At 59.7% G+C, this 22,265-nt stretch overlaps 1 protein-coding gene across 3 annotated transcripts in view; it reads left to right on the top strand.

Moving 5' to 3' along the window:
• Window positions 1-21,983, top strand: part of RUSC2 (RUN and SH3 domain containing 2) — a 79,137-nt gene extending 57,154 nt beyond the window's left edge. For 2 of the 3 annotated variants that reach the window (XM_037902766.2, XM_037902767.2), the window contains exons 3-12: window positions 1,022-1,795; window positions 2,196-2,396; window positions 3,667-3,819; window positions 4,400-4,476; window positions 14,344-14,518; window positions 15,925-16,030; window positions 16,673-16,719; window positions 18,087-19,023; window positions 19,436-19,609; window positions 20,428-21,983. In XM_037902766.2, coding sequence (XP_037758694.1) covers window positions 1,022-1,795; window positions 2,196-2,396; window positions 3,667-3,819; window positions 4,400-4,476; window positions 14,344-14,518; window positions 15,925-16,030; window positions 16,673-16,719; window positions 18,087-19,023; window positions 19,436-19,609; window positions 20,428-20,608 — 2,825 coding nt within the window. In that variant the 3' untranslated portion in view covers window positions 20,609-21,983. The remainder of the gene's footprint in view (window positions 1-1,021; window positions 1,796-2,195; window positions 2,397-3,666; window positions 3,820-4,399; window positions 4,477-14,343; window positions 14,519-15,924; window positions 16,031-16,672; window positions 16,720-18,086; window positions 19,024-19,435; window positions 19,610-20,427) is intronic. The other variant, XM_043547283.1, reaches the window with a different exon arrangement.
• The last annotated feature ends 282 nt before the right edge of the window (window positions 21,984-22,265 follow it).

The following is a 22,265-nucleotide window of genomic DNA, read 5'->3' as shown; positions in this document are numbered from 1 at the left end:
ACAGACACCTAAGGTAACTAGCCGATTGCCCCACTTTCTCAGTATGAATCAGGAGGCCTCCCCTGTTGCACCCTCCTCCTTGTGTTTCCTCCCGGTATCCCACTTCCCTCTGGGCTTAGGTCATTGTCCCGCAGCGAACCTAGTTTAAAGCCCTCCGTGCTAGGTTAGCCAGCCTGCCTGCGAGGATGCTCTTCCCTCTCTCCATTAGGTGGATCCCTAAAGGTGCCCCCAAGAGGAGGCAACCTTACTTCTTCCACCCCAGAGCTGCGGGCCGGGCACCATGCGGGGAGGCGGGGAGATACCCATGTTCTGGGCCTCCCTACCCTTCACTGGCAAAGTCCTGGCCTTCCACGGTCAGGCCCCTGCCCTGCATTTTCCCTGTTTTCCCTGAGCCTGGGTTGTGTCTCAGCAATTGCACCTGTCTCTACCTCTGCCAGGGGCTTCACTCTGCCTCCCCGGAGCTCTCCGGCCCCCGCCAGCATCTCCCCCCACTATGGCATGCTGGGCAGCAGGCCCTGCCCTGAGGGCTCCCAGGCTGAGGGCACCGATGGTGGCAGAGGGGACGGGCAGGACAGGATCAGGCTCGGGGGGGGGGCAGGGGGTGACTGCTAGATCCTGAGCGCTGCGTGGTGCAGAGGACGGGGTTGTCGTGTCCCGCTGGAGGTGTTGCAGGAGTTTGGGGTGAGGCTCTTCTGGGCCCCAGGCGGGGTGGACGTCGGGTGGTTGGGGGCTTGCAGGGGAGGAGGCAAGCGAGTGGGAGCCCCGTGGGGTGGTGGGGGCTCAGGGCAGGGCTGAGAACGGTGCAGCTGCTGCTGAGGGAGTAGGTCCCCCGCCCCCCACTGACGGCTCTCTCCCCGCAGCCCGGGGGCCCTACATGGCAGCGAATGTCAGCGAGGCGGCTGCCCCGGCCAGCCTAGTGCCAGGAGCCCCACGCGCCCGCCCGCAGCTCCCGCCCTTCCCCTGCTCCCTCGCCGGTGCCGGCTGGGCTGGGCTCCCCTCACGCTCCCCGTCTCTCCCGCAGGTGGCGGTGCGGACAGCAAGGCCGTGGTGCGCTACAGCAAGGAGCAGCGCCCCACCACCCTGCCCATCCAGCCCTTCGTCTTCCAGCACCACTTCAGCAAGCAGCCCAAGGCCCGGGCCCTGCACAGCCACTTCGCTGCCAGCCTGGCCCAGCTCTACGGCGCCTCCAGCAGCCGGCCCGCCAGTCAGCAGCCCTCCTCCAACTCCCGGTCCTCCACCTCGGCGGAGCAGCCCGGGGCCGCGGGGGGCCCCGCGCACGGCGCGCTCCTGGCCCAGCGCTCGGCGGACGGAGCCGCCTCCCTTAGCGATGGCTACGCCAAGAAGCCGGCCCCGGAGAGCACCCGGCCGTCCCCCCTGGGGAGCTACTCTCCGGTGTGCAGCATGGCCCCTTTCTTCCAGAGCCTGGACTCCTCCTCCGGCTCACCCACCCCGGAGAGAGCCGGCGAGAGCCACCCTCCCCGCAGCAGGTCCTGCCCACTCTCTGCCAACCTGCTTCCCACCAGGGCCTCCCCCGCGGCAGGCGCCGCGCTGCCCGCCCAGGCTGATGCCCTGCACCGCCAGGAGAGCCCCCGGCCAGGCCCCAGGAAGGAGGCACCATTGGAGCAGAGCACGCGGGTCTCTGAGTACCGACTCCATGGCGGCTCCCTCCCGCCTCTGGCATCCGAGGGGGCGAGTGCGAGCCGAGCGGGGGGCCCTGCGGAGCTCCACTGGACAGGCACCAGTGAGGCTGGAAGTTCGGGGTCGCTGAGCAGTGTGGGCACGCGGCCCCTCAATGGTACGTCCCTGCTACTGGGCACTGAGTGTGGGTCAGCCCCGGACAGCACGCCCCCCAGGTGCCTTGCGCTGAGCACCCAGGCCGCCCCATTGCTACGGCCTGGCCCTGAGCGACCCCCAGCCCCCCTCCAGCTCTGAGCCCCCCCGGCGCCAGGGCAGCCCGGCAGCGCTGCTCTCTTGCCCCACTCTCTGCAGTCTGTGTGTGCTCGCTGCCCCCCTCAGCGACGGCCTGTCCTGTCCTTGCTGCTCAGCTCTGGCTCCGGTTCCCTCGGCACGCAAACCCTCTAACATCTCTGAAGCGCGGCTGGACTGTAACTAATGTGCTGTGTCTCTGTCTCTGTCCCTTTCCCTGTCTCTCTCCCCCCCACCCCACACTGGTCCCCGTCACCCTCCACCGCTAGCAAACCACCTCTCCCCTCAAGCGCTGAAGTGGCGGGAGTACAGGCGGAGGAACCCCCTGGGCCTGGACCGCGGCTCGGGGGTGGCTGGGTTAGCAGGCAGCCTGGACAGGAGGCAGCAGGAGCCCCAGCTCGCCCGGAGGAACCCCATCTTTGAGTTCCCTGGTTCCCTCAACACCGGCCACGTTCACGGCAGGCTGAATGGTGCGCCTCTACCTCGCTGGTGGGGGGCAACATGGGTCACGCTCCCCCAGCTTCTGCCCCACAGGGCCAGGCCAGGTTAGATGGGCCCCCGCCCCCGCGGGGCTGCTGGCCTGGCCCTGTGGGGCAGGAACACACCGGTGACCGTATGGGAGAAGGGGAGGTGTGAGCTTATCCCCCCGACAGACCCAGCCGGCCACCCCACTCTGCACAGCGGGCAGGGAGCGGCTCTGAGCACACGTCCCCCAGCTCTGGGCAGGCAGAGATGGTCCTAGGGCAGGCGCCCTCTGTTCCCCATCAGAACCAGCCAGGAGCCCCTGGGCCAAAGAGGAGCCTGTGGCAGCCACCTCCATTTTCCCACAGCCCTTGGAGCCGATGGGCCCTGCGTCCCACTGTCCGTCTGCTCAGATCCCGGGGCTGCACTGGCTGCAGGGAGCTCTAGCTTCCCGGGGCACCGCTGGGAAAGTGCGGCTGGTGCTTGGGCTGCCCCACGCTGCAGGGTGTGCCTCAGTCACCGCTGCCCCGTGCCAACAGCCCCCCACAAACACCCTTCAGGGGGGAAGGGACGGGCAGACTGCCCTGTGCCCAGGAGTGTCTGGTCAAAGCAGAACGACTCACCTGCTCAGCGTCCCCGGGGTGCTGTCTGGGCCGGGGCAGAGCTTCCTTGGGGCTCCAGGCTCTAGGGACCGTCCTCCGGCCTGCTTGACAAACATACCCGCACCACCGCCAGGAAAGGGCAGAGGGGTAATACACTAACGAGCCCTGGCATCATTTTCCCCGTGGAGACTCGAGGGGGTGAGAGTGGCATGTGCCACTAGCCGTGGTACGGAGCAGCTGCATGGCCCGGTGGGGACACTATTCTCCGTGTGGCTCTGTCGGGCAGCGAGCTCACATATCCTCCAGGCCAGGGGCTAGGTTGCAGGGTGGCCCTGGAAGTCTGGCCTGGGGCCCTTGACACCCCCCAGTCTGTGAGCAGAGGGGCCAGGTTCAGCATCCCCCGGGGCTGTGGTTGCTGCAGTGTGTGTGTGTGCTGTGTCAGCCGAGGGGGTGACGGACACAGGACAGGAGGCCCATCGAGTCACTGTCTGACTGGGGGCCCGACGGGGCGATTGCCAAGCCAGTAGCCATGCCGCACTGTCCCTGGGCCAGGCCTGGCTGGCTGGCAGGCTCCTGCTGCTGCCAGTTACCTTTGGAGCCAGTCGGCACATTCCCAGCCAGGCCTGGGGCTGCCTTAGCATGCGGGTGTCTGTCTGATTGCGCTTCCTGTCTCCAGGCCCTGCAGGTCAGCCTGTGAAACAGCTCCAGCTGGGCTACGCCGACTTCTTCCCGGAGTACTTCTCGCTGGCAGAGAAGCCGCCGGCTGAGTTCTGCCTCTCCCCGGACGGCAACACGGAGTCCATCTCCATCGACCTGCTGCAGAAGAAAGGTAGGGTCCTGCCTCCCCAGCAGGGGATGGAAAGCGCAGCGCCGGGAGGGGCAGCGCAGCCTCACGGCACAGCCAACCCTGAGCAGAGAGTTGGTGCTTTGAACCTGCCTCCGGGCCCTGAGCCCAGCCCCCTACCTCTGCCCCACTATCTACGCAAAGGCCACCCTAGCTAGGTTCCCGATGGGGCCAGCCCAAGACCTGTTCCCTACTCGACAGCGCTAACGGATCCACAACCTTGGGGTAGTTCCTGCACCTCGTAGTAACGTCACCGCGTTCTAAATAGAGCCCTGCCGCAGGAACAGAGCCCGGCACGGCGTCCTCCCAACCCTCCTCATGGCCCCCAGGGGCAGCACGTCACGCCGGAGCCAACAGCTAGCGCTGATGCCCCGCAACTGTGCGCCGGGTGAACCTTCACCTCCTGTGTCATGCCCCATTCGCCAGCCAGCCGCAGGGCATGGGGCTGAGGGAGCTGATTCTGCTCCTAGCTAGACACGGGACGTCAGCTAGAGTCCTTGGGGACGCCTGAAACAGCGCCCGGCTCCCCCGCCAGCCCCTCTCTGACGCCGTCTCTGTCCTCTAGGGCTGGTGAAGGCCATCAACACGGCCGTGGATCTGATTGTGGCTCACTTCGGATCAAGCCGGGATCCGGGGGTGAAGGTAAAGCAGTGCCCGCCCTGCCCCACTGACCTGCACGGGGCTGCCTTTCCTGGCCCTCCCCACCTCCTCCCAGTGGTGCTGTCAGGCCATGCCTTAGGGCTGGGCGGTCGGGGTCCCAGGTGTAGGTGGGGGCGGGGCAGTGCTGCTGTTGGCCCCGGGGCTCACACCCTTGGGGACTGTAATATTTCCACAGTGCTACAAAATGAGCAATTTGTTGAACCATCGTCGGCCGTGCCGGGTGCCAGAGCTTGGAACTGCGCCTGCCCTGGCTCTGTAACCTGCTGTGTCCTCTGCTGGCCCCAGTCTGCAGCTGGCCCCTCCTGCCCTGCAGTAACCTCGCCCGCTGCCACCGCCCTGGCCCCGGGTACGAATGTGCTGGCGGAGGCGGTGGAGCAGGGAATGGAGTGACTGTGCTGGTCACAGCCACTTGCCTGGTCCCCACCATGACCCCGCGGGCTGCCCCTGCTATTGGCCTTTCCGAGGCTCGCCCGGTCTTTGCAGGCCGCAGCTCCCTGCGTTCCCTTCTGTGACAGGACAGAGCCGTTCTGCACCTGCCCGGTGCCTTCCAGCCAGGGCCGTGCAAAGCCAAGGTGCCGCCCCAGGCCCTGCAAGCCCAGCGGGGTCAGAGGCCAGGCCGCAGTCAGAAGCAGAGCCGAGGCTGGGCATGCAGAATGGCGTCCCCGGCAGCCTTGCCTGCCCTGTGGTGACACCAGCAGCAGGAAGAGAAAAAGCCAGAGGCTTTAGAAATGGTTTGACTGTAATCTAGGTCCCCAGATGCTCTTGGGCCCGGTGGTGATCAATCACGGGGAGTGCAGGCGTCAATGGGGGGCAGAGTCAAGGCTGTTTGGGGCCCTAGCTGCATTGCCAGACCGTTCCCTGCTTGGGCTGTGCCTGTCCTGGCTTTGTCGTGTCCTCTGGGGAGATAATGGCACCGTCCGACCGTGGGTTTGCCCCAGTGATTTCCCGACACCCCCCCTGAATTTCCCCAACCCCCCCAATTCTGTGAACTAGTTACATGCAGTGTTGCCAATTTAGTGACTGTTTGGAAATTTGAATTGAAATTGAAACATTAATACACACTGTAAAAGCATATACAGTGTATGATAAAATACATGTATCTGAAAAAGTATCATAGATTTGAAAAGTATGAACATAGACTAGCTTCCTTGTACAGCTGTTGTTTTTATGACCATGTCAGTGCATTCATGTCGGCGATGTTGGCCAACCTAATCATTTCAAATGATGATTTGTAAGCAAAGTCCAAATGAGCTCTCCCTGACAGCTAGTGACGAGCTGGGGGCTGGGGGGAAAGGCTTCAGGACCAGATTGTATTTACATTCACACCTCATCTACCTAGGTATCCAGCAAACAGAGCTGCCTTGCCAGAGTGATAGATTTTGGCTGGGGTTGGGTTACAAATCACTTGAATTTGTGTATGGGGAGGGGGTGGGGGGGAATTAAATGTTGTTCTTATTGTAGGAGTAAAGGGCACGTAGCCTCTGCTGATTGAGGGCATGGAGAGAGAGGGTGGGGACAGGTGTTTTGCTTGATGGTCTGTCTGAATCACAAGTACTGTTTGACCTGCCCCCTCCACTGTTTAAAGACAGAGCGGATTAGGCTCCATAGAGAGTCTTTTGTTCTGTTAAGTGACCACTACAGCTGAAATCAGGTCTAAGTGCTTAGACCTGCGGTGGGGACAGCGTTTCTGTGGAAGAGACGGCCCAGCCTGCACTAGCAGCGAGGTTCCCCACCCTGAGAGCTCAGCTGAAATCACTGAGACCGATCAGCAAAGCCAATGCTGACAAACTACGTGAAAAGACAGCAAAACACAGGGCCTCTGGAGTGCATCAACATGCAGAAAGCCTCATAAGCCCACTTTCAAAGCCAATTTTAGAAGTACTTAATGAGGCTGTTAAGAATGCTGGAGACACAACACAGTTCACGCGAACAAACATGGCTGTGGCATCCTACTTCCCATTTAAGCAAGAGATACCACACACTACAAACCGGAGGCCAGTGTTAAGTGCATTGTCACTTGTTCATCCTGGAGCTGAACACTGGTTCTGAACAAGCCCAGCAAATGCTCACTGTCTTTCTGCAGGAAACTCAGTTGACTGGCTAGAAGCATGTGGTGCAACAAAGTGAAAGACTCAGTTGAAAAAGTGAAGAACTTTCTCACCACATTCGAAAAATTTGCATACATGGCTGATGAATGCACCGATGCAAATGGGCATCAAGAATTAACTTATTGTGTACGTTATCTTGATGTCAGTGGTAGGCCAGTAGATGCATTTCTAAATTCATAGGCAGGAGGTGTAGACCAAGCTGGATGAGCAAGCATCTCAGAGTGATGATTAAGAAAAAGCAGAAAGCCTGCAAGGAGTGGAAGATGGGAGGGATCAGCAAGGAAAGCTACCTTATTGAGGTCAGAACATGTAGGGATAAAGTGAGAAAGGCTAAAAGTCAAGTAGAGTTGGACCTTGCAAAGGGAATTAAAACCAATAGTAAAAGGTTCTGTAGCCATATAAATAAGAAGAAAAAGAAAGAAGAAGTGGGACCGCTAAACACTGAGGATGGAGTGGAGGTTAAGAATAATCTAGGCATGGCCCAATATCTAAACAAATACTTTGCCTCTGTCTTTAATAAGACTAATGAGGATCTTAGGGATAATGGTAGCATGACAAATGGGAATGAGGAGATGGAGGTAGATATTACCATATCTGAGGTAGAAGCCAAACTCGAACAGTTTAATGGGACTAAGTCGGCGGGCCCAGATCATCTTCATCCAAGAATATTAAAGGAACTGGCACATGAAATTGCAAGCCCATTAGCAAGAATTTTTAATGAATCTGTAAACTCAGGGGTTGTACCATATGATTGGAGGATTGCTAACATAGTTCCTATTTTTAAGAAAGGAAAAAAAAGTGATCCGGTCAACTATAGGCCTGTTAGTTTGACATCTGTAGTATGCAAGTATCTGTAGGTCTGGAAAAACTTTTAAAGAAGAAAGTAGTTAAGGACATTGAGGTCAATGGTAAATGGGACAAAATACAACATGGTTTTACAAAAGGTAGATCGTGTCAAAAACCAACCTGATCTCCTTCTTTGAGAAAGTAACAGATTTTTTAGACAAAGGAAACGCAGTGGATCTAATTTACCTAGATTTCAGTAAGGCGTTTGATACGGTGCCACATGGGGAATTATTAGTTAATTTGGAAAAGATGGGGATCAATATGAAAATTGAAAGGTGGATAAGGAATTGGTTAATAGGGAGACTACAGCGGGTCATACTGAAAGGTGAACTGTCAGGCTGGAGGGAGGTTACCAGTGGAGTTCCTCAGGGATCGGTTTTGGGACCAATCTTATTTAATCTTTTTATTACTGACCTTGGCACAAAATGCGGGAATGTGCTAATAAAATTTGCGGATGACACGAAGCTGGGAGGTATTCCCAATACAGAGAAGGACCGGGATATCATACAGGAAGATCTGGATGACCTTGTAAACTGGAGTAATTGTAATAGGATGAAATTTAATAGTGAGAAGTGTAAAGTCATGCATTTAGGGATTAATAACAAGAATTTTAGTTATAAACTGGGGACGCATCACTTGGAAGTAACGGAGGAGGAAAAGGACCTCGGAATATTGGTTTATCACAGAATGACTATGAGCCGCCAATGTGACATGGCCGTGAAAAAAGCTAATGCGGTCTTAGGATGCATCAGGCGAGGTATTTCCAGTAGAGATAAGGAGGCGTTAGTACCGGTATACAAGGCACTGGGGAGACCTCCCCTGGAATACTGTGTGCAGTTCTGGTCTCCCATGTTTAAGAAAGATGAATTCAAACTGGAACAGGTACAGAGAAGGGCTACTAGGATGATCCGAGGAATGGAAAACCTGTCTTATGAAAGGAGACTCAAAGAGGTTGGCTTGTTTAGCCTAACCAAAAGAAGGTTGAGGGGAGATATGATTGCTCTCTATAAATATACCAGAGGGATAAATACCGGAGAGGGAGAGGAATTATTTAAGCTCAGTACCAATGTGGACACAAGAACAAATGCGTATAAACAGGCCATCGGGAAGTTTAGACTTGAAATTAGACGAAGGTTTCTAACCATCAGAGGAGTGAAGTTCTGGAATAGCCTTCCAAGGGAAGCATTGGGGGCAAAAGACCTATCTGGCTTCAAGATTAAACTCAATAAGTTTATGGAGGAGACGGTATGATGGGAAAACATGATTTTGGCAATTAATTGATCTTTAACTATTCATGGTAAATAGGCCCAATGGCCTGTGATGGGATGTTAGGTGGGGTGGGATCTGAGTTACTACCGAGAATTCTTTCCTGGGTACCTGGCTGTGAATCTTTCCCACATGCTCAGGGTTCAGTTGATGGCCATATTTAGGGTCGGGAAGGAATTTTCCTCCAGGGCAGATTGGAAGAGGCCTTGGGGGTTTTTCACCTTCCTCTGTAGCATGGGGCATGTCACTTACTGGAGGATTATCTGCACCTTGAAGTCTTTAAACCATGATATGAGGACTTCAGTAGCTCAGACATAGGTGAGAGGTTTATCGCAGGAGTGGGTGGGTGAGATTCTGTGGCCTGCGTTGTGCGAAGGGTCGGACTAGGTGATCATAATGATCTCTTCTAACCTTAATATCTATGAATCTAAGTTCATAGAATCATAGAATATCAGGGTTGGAAGGGACCTCAGGAGGTCATCTAGTCCAACCCCCTGCTCAAAGCAGGACCAATCCCAACTAAATCATCCCAGCCAGGGCTTTGTCAAGCCAGGCCTTAAAAACTTCCAAGGAAGGAGATTCTACCACCTCCCTAGGTAATGCATTCCAGTGTTTCACCACCCTCCTAGTGAAAAAGTTTTTCCTAATATCCAACCTAAACCTCCCCCCCTGCAACTTGAGACCATTACTCCTTGTCCTGTCCTCTTCTACCACTGAGAATAGTCTAGAACCATCCTCTCTGGAACCACCTCTCAGGTAGTTGAAAGCAGCTATCAAATCCCCCCTCATTCTTCTCTTCTGCAGACTAAACAATCCCAGTTCCCTCAGCCTCTCCTCATAAGTCATGTGTTCCAGACCCCTAATCATTTTTGTTGCCCTTCGCTGGACTCTCTCCAATTTATCCACATCCTTCTTGTAGTGTGGGGCCCAAAACTGGACACAGTACTCCAGATGAGGCCTCACCAACGTCGAATAGAGGGGAACGATCACGTCCCTCGATCTGCTCGCTATGCCCCTACTTATACATCCCAAAATGCCATTGGCCTTCTTGGCAACAAGGGCACACTGCTGACTCATATCCAGCTTCTCGTCCACTGTCACCCCTAGGTCCTTTTCTGCAGAACTGCTGCCTAGCCATTCGGTCCCTAGTCTGTAGCGGTGCATGGGGTTCTTCCGTCCTAAGTGCAGGACCCTGCACTTATCCTTATTGAACCTCATCAGGTTTCTTTTGGCCTAATCCTCCAATTTGTCTAGGTCCCTCTGTATCCTATCCCTGCCCTCCAGCGTATCTACCACTCCTCCCAAGTTCAAGTTATAGAAGAGAGATTGGCAGCATCTGTGACAAGCCACATCTTAGAAGAGTTAAATGCGTGCCAATTGGACCCGAAACTGATGGCTGCTTGTGCATTTGATGGAGCTGCAAACTTCTCTGGAAGACATGGAAGACATGGTGGAGCACGAGCTTTGCTCAGAGAAAAGTGTAACCCTAATCTCTCCTATACACACTGCAGAGGCCATCTACTCCAACTAGCGCTAGTACGAGCTGCAGAATCTTCAAAAGACATTTAAAAAGCTATAAATTTAATGTCTTCATTATATTCTTTTTTCAGCAAGCGTCTAAAGAGACTGAATATCTTGGAAAATATAGAAGATACACTGGGACTGAAGTTCAAATTAGTCCAACCTGGGAAAACCTCTGGCTTTCTCATGAGCGATCCTTGGCTCTTGTCTTAAAATTACTCCAGCTGTTATTACTGGCTTTGGAAAGTATCTACCAAGATGGGATGGATCTAAGTAGTGAGGCTGGTGGATTACTTTTGCTACTATGTTCAGAGAAGACTATCGCCATTCTCTCTCTCTCGTAAGTCTACTGTGGAAACCGCTTGGGTCATTAAACAATGCCATCCGGGCATCTGCTACAACAGTAGTAGATCTTTGTCCAGCAACAGAAGCTACATTTGGATCGATCAGAGAGCTATCCATTGAAAAAGTACTGGAAGAAGGAAAGACTGCAGTCCAGAAGTTGACTAATGCAGGCTTTTATATTGAATCCTTAAGTGAAAAGGACAAGAAGTGTTTAAGACAACTGAAAAAGTACACAGACTTGATCCTTAAAAATCTACAACAGCGACTTCTAGATTCTACTCAACCTCTACGTAGCTTTTACAGATCCCTGTCCTATAAAACACCAACAGCTGAGTGGAGTGAGGCACTACCAGCAGCGGGGCTGCCGTGTGCTCAGGAGAGAACAGAGAATTTGAACACAGAGTGGTGTCATGGAGTCCCCGGGCGATGCTCTGGAACTGCTCCCTACGAAGCCAGGCAGGACCCTGGGGAAGTCTCCTCTCTGGGAGCAGCCTGTCTGCAGGACACACAGCTCACACAGCTTCCACCTTCCTGGGTCTGACCTTGGAGCATTCAGCCTCCTCTGCCCCTCCGTGCGCTTCCCACAGCGAGTCCGCCCAGGCGGGGCTCCTGGGGAAGCCAGAGGGTCCTGCCCCCCAACTCTGCAGTCAGACGTGACTCTCAGCCAGCCAGGGAAACAGAAGGTTTATTAGACGACCGGAACATGGTCTAAAACAGAGCTTGCAGGTGCAGAGAACAGGACCCCCTCAGCCCGGTCCATTTTGGGGGGCAGTGAGCCAGACAACCACGTCTGCACTTCACTCCAGGTCTCCAGCCAGCCCCAAACTGAAACTCCCTCCAGCCCCTCCTCCTCTGGGCTTTGTTCCTTTCCCGGGCCAGGAGGTCACCTGATTCCTTTGTTCTCCAACCCCTTTAGCTCTCACCTTGCAGGGGGAAGGGCCCAGGCCATCAGTTGCCAGGAAATAGGGTGTCAGCCATTCTCTGTGTCCAGACCCCTGCACACACCTGCCCTCTAGGGCTCTGCAATGATCATACACCCTTACCCCACCACCTAGAGACTTAAGAACTGCCTAGGGGAAACTGAGGCACCCCCACACTATTAAGAGGAACCATTAAGAACAGTCCCACTTCATCACAAGTGGAATATCACATGACGAATGAATGAAGATTTGACTTCAACTTCTTTTTTATCATCGCTCGTGGCTCAACCCGATCTTTGTGCTCTGTTTCCTGGGCTGAGAGAAGTGGGAATTCCTCTCTTGCTACTCCCAGTGAGAACTGCTACAGCTGAGCCTTCTTTTGCCTCATTGAATCGAATTTTGTGTTTGGAAAGAAGTCGCCTCCTGCCTGATCCTGTGAATGATCTAACGAGTCTATCAGTTGAAGGACTGAAGGTACTGGACACATGAGAACCCACTTTAGCGCCATCGCCGCCCCCATCACTGAGCTGTGCAAGAAGGGGAAGCCAGACAAGGTGGTCTGGACCGAGCAGTGCCAGGAGGCTTTCCGGGCGCTGAAGGAGGCTCTGGTCAGTGGCCCAGTTCTGGCAAACCCAGACTTTGACAAGCCCTTTGTGGTGTTCACCGACGCCTCCGACACGGGACTGGGGGCGGTGTTAATGCAGGAGGATGAAAAGGGGGAGAGACACCCCATCGTGTACCTGAGCAAGAAGTTGCTACCCCGGGAGCAACACTACGCGGCCATCGAGAAGGAGTGCCTGGCCATGGTGTGGGCCCTCAAGAAACTAGAGCCCTATCTCTTCGGGCGACACTTCACCGTCTACACCGACCACTCTCCCCTGACCTGGCTGCACCAGATGAAAGGAGCCAACGCCAAGCTCCTGAGGTGGAGCCTGCTCCTGCAGGATTACGACATGGACGTGGTCCACGTGAAGGGAAGTGCCAACCTGATAGCGGATGCGCTGTCCCGGAGAGGGGGCCCCGAACTTCCCCAGGTCACTGGTCACAGTGACCCCGCTCAGTTCAGTCTCGAAGGGGGGAGAGATGTGATGCAGCAGGGAGGGGGGCGGATTTGACCTGGGGATGTTGCAGGGGAGTTTCATTGGGGATGGGAGACTTCCCTTGAGGGAAGATACCTGAGCCTGTAACCTGAGCCAGGAGCGGGGTTGGGGCAAGGTGACACCTTCTTTCCGGGAAGCTGAACAAAGGCTGGAGGAGGAGCTGGGGGAAGGTTGGGGGAGACGGCTGGAGGGGTTTCCAGTTTTGGGGAGTTGGCTGGAGAAGAGGAGGGAACCCCAAGGCTGGGGTCTAATCTCCCTGCCCCCCAGAAGGGCCTGACTAAGGGATCCTGTTTATGCCTGCAAGCTCTGGTTTGAACTGTGTTCCTGTCGTCTCCAATAAACCTTCTGTTCTACTGGCTGGCTGAGAGTCACGGTGAATCGCAGGAAGTGGGGGTGCAGGGCCCTGACTCCCTTCAAGCCATGACAGCTGCCCCGCCAGCGCTGGGCTCTGTGCAGTGCCCCAGCCTGGCCTGCCCGTTTAGAGCCATCCCCAGGACTGAGAGCCGGACCGCGGCGCTGACTTCAGCCTCCCTGAGCCCTTGCGAGCAGGGAGCGCCCGGGTCCCCTGACACTTCGGTGTTTGCGATTTAAACGGCGTTTCCTGCTCCCAGAAGAGGAACAAAAAACGGCCCCTTGGGTCCCCGTCTGCCAGGCCCCATGGCCACGCTGCACCCGCAGGGAGCAGTGCCGCCACACTGCGAGGCCCCGGCTGCCAGCGGGGCTTGGTGGTGTGACGCGGGCTGCTCTGACTCCGTTCATCCCCCATGCCCTGTGCCCTGGCGCCAGCCCGGGGGCCACGGGCAGAGCAACGCGACAGGAAATGCGGGCTCAGGGCCCGGGAGGGGGAGAGCTCGGCTCAGGGCTGGCTTGGGGTATGCCAGCTGCATGGGAGCATGGGGCATAACTAGCAGCAAACAGGCCCCCGGAGAGCTCAGGGTGGGTGTGCGGACTCAGGGCCTCTCCCAGCCGCCAGACGGACGCCCCTCCTGGAAGGGCTGGCAGCTCCGGTGCCTGGGAGAGTGAGTAAGGGCAACGCCTCAGCGAGTAGGCAGCAGGGAGCGCTCCTGCTCTGGGCCTGAGACACACCCACGGTTTGCCTGACCGGCACCTAGGCACCGCGGGGACAGGTGCCTTAGAGACGCCCGCGGAAGTTGGCCTCTTCCAGCGCTAGAATCCCGGGGAGGAGCGTGCGCCGGCCTTGCTCTAGGAAGGGGAAGTGGCTCCACCAACGCCCCAGCTCTGGCTGACGTGGGCCCCACCCCGGCCATTGGGCCCCTGGGTGCAGCATCGGCAGCGGGTGTTTCTCCCAGGACCAGGGGCTGGGCTGGTTTTCCAGTGCCCCAGGAACAGCGAGGCGGGGAGGTGTTTGGGGCCTTGGGAATATGCCTGTGGGGCCAGCTACGCAGAGTAGTTGGAGGCCTGATGCCAGAGAGGGTCGCCCGTACCCAGCATGGTGTAGTAGAGACAGCACTGGCCTTTGCCTGAGGAATAGCCCTTCCTTGGCCCGAGGGGCTGCGAGGGAGGCAGCCTGACTGGGCATGGCCCACTCGCTGTGGGGAGCTGTGGGGGCTGAGCACTGCACATCTCAGAGCTGTTTGCTTCACTCAGCTCCCTGCAGTGACCCAGGCAGGCCAGCCTGCCTGTACAGCCTCCATCCCTCACCCCTGGAACTCCCCGCAGCAGGAGGCAGAGCACTCAGCCTCGCAGTGACTAACTCTCTCCCTCCCATGTGCTTGCTGCCAGGCCAAGCTCGGGAACAGCTCGGTGAGCCCCAACGTGGGGCACCTCATCCTGAAATACCTGTGCCCGGCCATCCGGGACATCCTGAGCGACGGGCTCAAGGCCTACGTCCTGGACGTGATCATCGGCCAGCGGAAGAACACCCCCTGGAGCGTGGTGGAGGCGTCCACCCAGCTAGGTACCGTTCGGCTCAGCCCCGGGCTGAGGTTTGCTCCAATGCGGCAGTCACTCGCTCCTGGGCCAAGAACCCCCCTAGCTCTGCACCCCGCCAGGCAGGGGCCTGGGCTGATGGCAGCCACCCCCTGGGGCAGGTTGCTGGCCTGGTGTAACGATGCTGGCTTTGGTGGGACACTTCTGAGAATATCAATTCAGGACAAATTGCTTAGAGCAGGGCAGTTACAGCCCCAGGCTGGGGTTTCTGTGCACACCAAGGCAAACCGAACCAGCCAGACAGAGAGGAGTTTGGTTTTACCCCACTGGCTAACCACAAGTCACACAAGCAATTCCCTTAGACACTCCAGTTTCCCAGGATCTCCACCAGTGCCACTAGTTATGGGGACAAATGGTTATGAAAACCAACACCCCAGCAAAAGAACAAAGGTTCCCTCGATCCCAAAGGACCAAGCCCCAGACCCAGGTCAATATACAAATCAGATCTTACCCACAAATCATGCTGTTGCCAATCCTTTTGAATCTAAAATCTAAAGGTTTATTCATAAAAGGAAAAAGATAGAGATGGGAGCTAGAATGGGTTAAATGGAATCAGTGACAGACAGTGATGGCCAAGTTCTTGGTTCAGGCTTGTAGCAGTGATGGAATAAACGGAAGGTTCAAATCAAGTCTCTGGAGAACATCCACAGCTGGGATGGGTCATTCAGTCCTTGGTTCAAAGCTTCAGTGTAGCAAAGTCCCTCCAGAGGCAAGAAGCAGGACTGAAGACAAGATGGAGGAGCTGCAGCAGCTTTTGATATTCTCCTGCCATGTCCCAAAGACAAGCTGTTCATCCCATGGCCTGGAAACACCTCAGAGTTCTGTCCATAGGCAGGTCCCTGCACACCTGGCTGAGTCCCAAGGCGTGTCTGCCTTCTCTCAATGGGTCAGGTGTGTCGCTGATGGTCCTTAATGGGCCATCCAGCAGGCTAGGCAGAGCTGACACCAACTTATCTGGGGTGTCCCCCAGAAGCACAGCACAAGTTTGAACTACAGACAGTATCGAGCCAATACTTATATCTTCAACTACAAAAATGATACACACATACAGACAGCATAATCATAACCAGCAAACCATAACCGTGTCTTAGACACCTTATTTGACCCCCTTTATACAAGATTTGGTGCCACGACAAGACCTTGGTTGCAACAATAATCTATACGGTCCCAGTTCCTGTCAATAATGTCACAGCTGGTCAGATGGTGAATTTCACATGGCCAAGGCGCTTTGGGGCGCACCCTGCCCTTTGTGAAGGGGAGTGAGTGAGGCCTGTTGGTCTGTGCATGCCCCAGGGGTGCGAGAGGACCTGCTCACCTGGTCTGACCCTGACCCTGCTCCGGGACTAACCCCCAGCCTGTCCCCGTGTCCCACAGGCCCCTCCACCAAGGTGCTGCACGGCCTCCACAGCAGGATCAGCCAGTTCGCCGAGCTGACCAGCCACAGCATGAGGTTCAACGCATTCATCTTCGGCCTTCTCAAGTAAGCGGGCCCCAGTGCGATGCGCCTCTGTGCTGCCACAGAGCCCCCGCCCGCCTGTCACTGTGCGCTGTCCCGGCTACCCGGAGCACTTGGGGAACAGCCGCCCCACGCGCCAGGGACTCGCCAAAGGGGAACTAGGCAAGCGCCGGAAATGGGAGGGGAAGCCATGGCCCAGACAGCTCAATGCAGCTGCCCGCTGTGCTCCTGCAGCTCCTCAGGGGCTGGCAGATCACAGGCAAACGGGGCTCTCCATCCTGGCACATCCTGGCTCTGGTGCTGCTCTGCACCCAGAATGCCCAGGACCCCTGGGACAAGACCCTCAGCAAAGCAGGCTGGGCCAGGAACACCTGCTGGGCTTGTGAGAGACGTGTTTGTCACAGCAGCCGCTCACCTGTCCTAAACCAAGCGGCCTCTTTAATGCTGGGGCCCCCCCACAGACATGTCTGCAGGCAGAGCTTGCTGCTGGGGAATTAGCCCCTGGCCCTGCATTGCGTTCTGCACCCCTGAACTGCTCCCCACCAGGCTCAGCTGTGAAGATGCCCCCCTCCAGCTGTGCTTCTTCCTACAGAACATCTGGAAGGAACTGGGCTAAACGGGCGTCACGAGTTCTCACCTTCATTGCTTGTGTTTCCTTTCCCGCAGTGTCCGGTCTCTGGAGTTCTGGTTCAATCACCTGTATAACCATGAAGGTAAGTGCCTGGGGAGGCTGGGCAGAGCACAGGGACAGAGCGAGGGGGCTGGGCAGAGCACAGACCGCCCAGCATATGCCCTCCCCTGGGCCAGGGGGATCGGTGCCCAGAGCCCCATGCTCCTGCCACCGGCCCCCAACTGGCCAGACCCCGAAATGCAGCGGGACACACTTCTCCCCTCCCCAGAAGTCTTTCTAATGGAGACGGGGGTGGCCGGAAGCGCCTGTGAGATTCTAAACAACGCCCGTTAATGTTCCTCTGGGCCATGGGCTGCCACTCGCTTGGGGGATTTCAGCAGCGCCCCGGGGATTGGAGATCCCCCCAAACGAGAGGCCCCTTTGTGCTGGCCCCTGGTTTGCAGAGCATCCCAGGTGCCCCCTTGCCGGGCCTACCTCAGCTGTGCTGCAGCCCTGGGTCTCCCGCCCCGTGCTGGGCGGAGGGGCCCCGTGGGGCAGGCCCTGCATTCCCAGCGCCCAGCAGGCAGGCAGGCAGGGCTCACTTCTGGAGGGCACGCAGCAGTGGGGAACCGTGGCACCCTGAGCACGGAGGGGCGGTTGGGGCCCCTTGGTGGTGAGCGTGGCCCTTGCGGTCCCTCGCATGTCAGACGGTGCTGAGTGGAGAAGGGGGCCGTGTCCCAGCTCTGCCAGCCCCCGGGGAAGGGCTGGCTCTGCGGCCAAGGCAGAGGAGTAGGGGGAGGGCATGGAGCTGCATCCCCGTGGCCAAGTGCCAAGCCTCTGTGCCCCTCGTGAGCTGGGAGGGTGACGGCCCCGCGGGGCTGGATTCATTCCTGTTTGCAGAGCACTGAGCCCCTCGCTGGGAGGGGCCTGGCGTGGGCGGCGAGGGGCACATGCAAGTGCTGGGTGAGGAGGACTCTCGCCCCCCTCTGGCCCCTCCAGCCCGCAGCTAACAGGTCACAGCGGTGCCTCTTTCCAGCGGGCGATTTTCATGCCAGACTCGGGGCTGCGCCGGAGACGGGCACGGGCCCAGTGTGATGGGCCGTCCTGGTGCTGGCGCTCGGTCGCCGGGGGCTGGCGAGAGTCTCCCGGGGGTGCTGATCTGTGCTCTCCGTGGGGCAGAGCTGGAGACACAGCACGGCCGGTACAATGGTGCTTGGCTGCTGGGTTGGGACCGTCCGAGTGAGACGCGGGAGCCTGTTGGGGCTCCCCAGAGCCACAGGAGGTTTGCCCAGTGCTGCTGGGCTGCGCACAGCTCCCTGCGCCTGGCCCCCTGCCCCGGGTGGCACCTCCAGGCCATGCCGGCCGCACCTCCCAGCCCTGCCCCCTGGGAAGGGCGTCCCTAGGGACGTGGGGTAACTGGGCGTCGTGGCGGGTGCGCTGGGCTCTCACCGCTTTCCCTCTGCCCTGCAGACATCATCCTGGTGCACTACCAGCCGGTGGGCTTCCTGTGCCTGTCGCACGGCGTGTGCCAGGCCCTGTTTGAGGAGCTGCTGCTCCTGCTCCAGCCTCTGTCCCTGCTGCCCTTCAGCCTGGACCTGCTCTTCGAGCACCACCTGCTGCAGATGGGCAGGGAGCAGCAGCAGCGGAAGGAGCTGCTGCGGGTCAAGCAGGACCTGCTGCTCTCCGTGCACTCCACCCTGCAGCTGATGCGCTCCCGGGGCAGCACCGAGGAGCCGGCCGGCTGGAGCGCCGCCCCGGAGCAGGGCCCGGGGAGCGCCGGGGACGAGCGGCCGTCTGCAGGCCAGGGCCAGGAGGGAGCGGCGTGGGAACGGGTCAAGGGGGTGGGCGCCTCCTGCGGAGACGGCGCCAGGGAGGAGGAGCAGAGGAAGGCGAAGGAGAGCGCCTGGGAGGGGAAAAAGGACAAGCAGGCCGGCTGGTGGTACCAGCTCATGCAGAGCTCCCAGGTTTACATCGAGGGCTCGGCCGAGGGCTCCAAGTTCATCCGCCCCGAGAAGAAGAAGCAGAAGGCGCCAGGAGCTGCGCCCAGGCTGGCCGAGGGCGGGAAGGCGCCCCCTCCCCGCGAGGGCGTGGTGGAGGGGGCGGAGGCCTGCCCTGTCGCCGAGGGGGCTGTGGAGGAGAAGCCCAAAGCTGCGGCAGAGCCCGGGGAGAAGCCAGGCGAGGCCAGCGAGCGGAGCTGGCCCTCCTGGATGGGGAGCCCCCCGGACTCGGTTCTAGCAGAGCTGAAGCGCAGCAAGGAGAAGGAAAATGGGGCTCCCCACAGACAGGAGGTGGTCGCGCCCCCCGTGGCGGAGAGCAGCCCTGGGCCCCCCGACGGCAGCCAGCCCACCAAGTGGGGACACCTGTTCGGGGCTAGGAAAATGCAGAAGGAGGCCAGGCAGCCCAACAGGTAGGGACGTGAGCCCTGGCTGCAGCGAACGGGCAGGGGGCAGTGCTGGGCCCGCTCACCGCCCAGAGCCTCGGGCACAGGCCAGGGGCCGCCCCACAGGAGACGGTTCACCCCAGCCCGTCACCCCCCGAGGTAGCAGGAGGAGCTGAGCTAGTGCGGTCTGGGGCAGAATGGCTCAGGCGAGGGGGCTGTCTGAGCTGGGACGTGCCCCGGGCATCTGCCTTCCCCAGAGGTGGCTGCATTTTGGGGGAGACGTGATTCCTCTGTGGGAGCAGGGCCCGTCGGGGTCTTTCAGGCTAGGAATAGAACCTGTCCCCTCCCCGGCAGGGCCGAGCCGCCCACCAGGTCCAGCTTCTCCTAGCCCCGGGGCCCTGGGACATGTCCCCGCCTGACTCCGCGCCCTTCCTTTCAGGTTACCCTCTGGCTGGCTGACCCTGGACAGGTCCATGTTCCAGCTCATGGCCCAGACGGTGGGGGCAGGAATGTGGAGAGAGGCGGCCCCTGAGCCCGAGCGACCGCAGGCGGAGCTGCCCAACGAGCCCCCTGAACAGGAGCTAGCTGGGGGGCTGCCCCCCCAAATCCCCTGGTGAGTGGCGCTGGCCTGTGGCGGGGGCAGAACCCCGGGGCGGGTGCGGAGCTCAAGCTGACAAGGGATTGGTTGGGCCCCTTCCGTGCAACAGGGCCTAGCACCACCTTCCTCTGGGGGGGGGCGCCCCTTCCTCACCCCCAGCTCCAGGAAATAGGGGAGCTTAGTCCAGTGCCCACTGGGCAGGACCTTCTCCCCGCTGCGCGACCATGGAGCTGGCAGCTGTCCATGCCCCATGAGATGAGCCGCAGGCCTCGCTGCACCCCAAACTCCCCTGGGGGGCTGGGCTGCACTTGGTATGCTCTCCACTCGGTGAGAGACACCCCCAAACCCCACCTCAGCACCCCCTGCCCCGTGGCTGAGAGACACACCCTGCCCCGCCCCCCAAACCGCAGCCCCTGCCCCACAGCTGAGAAATACACAACCAGCCCCAAACCCCACCCCAGCACCCGGTCAGCTCCCTGCCCTGCAGCTGAGAGACACACCCTGCCCCAGCCCCCGAACCCCACCCCAGTGCCCCCTGCCCCCCGGCTGAGAGACACACACCCGGCCCCACACCCCAAACCCCGCCCCAGCACTGCTCCGGGGCAGCCAGGCTGGGAATCATTGCAGTGGGGCTGATGGGGAGGACTGTGATGGGGGCGCTGGCAGGGGAGGAGGGTTCTGGGTGCAGGTGCCCCGGCCTGGGGGGGTGTCTCGTTTGCCTCCCCCGGCCGGCACGGCGCCCGCTCCCCAAGGGGCAGCGCAGAGGGCGCCTGTCCTGCGAGCAGCACCAGCCCTGCCATGCGTGACAGGCCTCCCCTCCGCTCTCCCCGCAGCGAGGTGAAAGCGCTTTGCCATCACATTGCCACCGAGGCGGGCCAGCTGAGCTTCACCAAAGGGGCCGTCCTGCGCGTGCTGGCCAAGGTGGACAGCGACTGGCTGCAGTGTGGGCTGGGCTCGCAGAGCGGGCTGGTGCCCATCATGTACGTCACCCACCCGGCGGACGAGGACTACTGACGGGGCCGGGACGCCGCGCCCAGGACCACGGGGGGGACAGACGCCGCTTCTCGCTAGTCCGTACCGTGCCCGCCCTGCCGGACATCCCGTAACCCCGGGGGCGCCTCGCCCGCCCCAGGCACCTGCCACGGCTGCTGCGTCCCGGGGGACCCCGCGCCAGGCGCCACCGTGCATGCAGCCCCCCCAGGGACTCGCCCGTCACCCCGCTCCGTCTCCGGCCCTGCATGCCCTGGCCCCCTATGTAGCAGGACTCCAGGCGGCGTCGCTCTGCAGCAGGGGCTGCCCAGCCGAGGACCCTGATGGGCTGGGGGCGCGCGGGCTCCCGGCTCCCGGACTGGGCAGGGGCTGGCCGCAGGAGACTACAGCCCCCAGCATGCACTGCTCCGGCTCCGTCAGCGCCCGCTGGCCCACCGCGTGCGGGCAGGGCCTCTGCTCTGCAGGCCGCCCCCTTGTGGCGTCAGGCGGCATTGCCGAGCTCAGGCCCCTTTTGCTCGGGAGCAGGGGCTCTCGGCCCGGGCCCGATCAGCGCACGGCTGCGGCCCCTGTGACATCCTCAGGGCCATACAGGGGGGCTGTATTGTGTGGCGGGGCCCAGGGGGGACACACGGCAGCTCGGCTGTGGAGCCTGTGCGGGTCCCGCAGCATGCATTGTACCCAGCCCGTCGCCAGGGCGGCGCCAGCCCCGGGTCCCGGCCAGCGGCCTGGCACTGCCACGCCACGGGGCCGCCTGCGTCTAGGCCAACGCCAGTCAGTGTTAGAGGGGGATGAGCCCCTAGGGGGTTAGTTCCAGCCCTGTGCAGACACAGCGCTGCGGGGTGCATGCGCCCCCCCCATCTGCTGCTCCAGCCATGGGGCGCTGCCTGGGGAGGGGCAGTGGCACAAGGCCATTCCCAGCAGGTGGGGGGGAGGGGCAGTGCCCCCAGCAGGGGCGGTTGGGGGGCACTCCCAGCATGGCAGGGCAAGGGGCAGGCTGTATGATTCAGGCAGGGCCCTGCCTGCGGCTGAGTTCCCAGCCGTGCCGTGGGGGAGGGAGAGCAGGGCCTGGGCCCCCAGCAGGAGGCGCCACTGTCAGTTAACCCTTGTCTTGCCATGCTCACCCCATTCCCAGGGCGGGCACGTGGGCAGTGCCAGGCAGCAGGCAGTATTAGTGCGAGGCTGTGCCAGTATTTGTTGCCAGGATGGTGCTGGTGTCTGGGCAGCGTGATGCCCGGGCTGGCTCCCCCGGGGCCAGGGGCCCGCGTCTCGCCAGGTTCCCACCTGCTTGTACATCGCTCGCGGCCGCTGCGCCCTGTGTGCCGTGGCCATTCCCGGAGGGGCGGGGCCGACTTTATTTATTTATTTATGAGGCATATTAATAAAAAAGGTGCTGACCCAGCTCTCCCCAGCACCCGCCCCCTGATGTCGCCCCCTGCCCCAGAGCACTGCTCCGGGCCTCGGGGCAATGCTAGCCCTCGCGCCATGCTGGCAGTGCCCCCGCCTTGGCACCAGCCCATGTGCAGTGCAGCATCACACGCCGGGGCTGGTGGCACTCCCTGGCGGGGAGGCTGCCCGTGTTGGGTGGGAAAGATTCAGCCAGGGCTGCGGGGCAGGAGCACTGATTTAAACACCGCCCCCCCCGGCATGTCCCCGCCGACGGTTTGCAGCGCAGCCGGGCAAC

The sequence above is a fragment of the Chelonia mydas genome, chromosome 5, assembly GCF_015237465.2.
Source record: "Chelonia mydas isolate rCheMyd1 chromosome 5, rCheMyd1.pri.v2, whole genome shotgun sequence".
Classification (NCBI taxonomy): Eukaryota; Metazoa; Chordata; order Testudines; family Cheloniidae; genus Chelonia; species Chelonia mydas.
The sequence above is the reverse complement of the archived record's forward strand: the minus strand, read 5'-3'. Positions and strand labels throughout refer to the sequence as shown.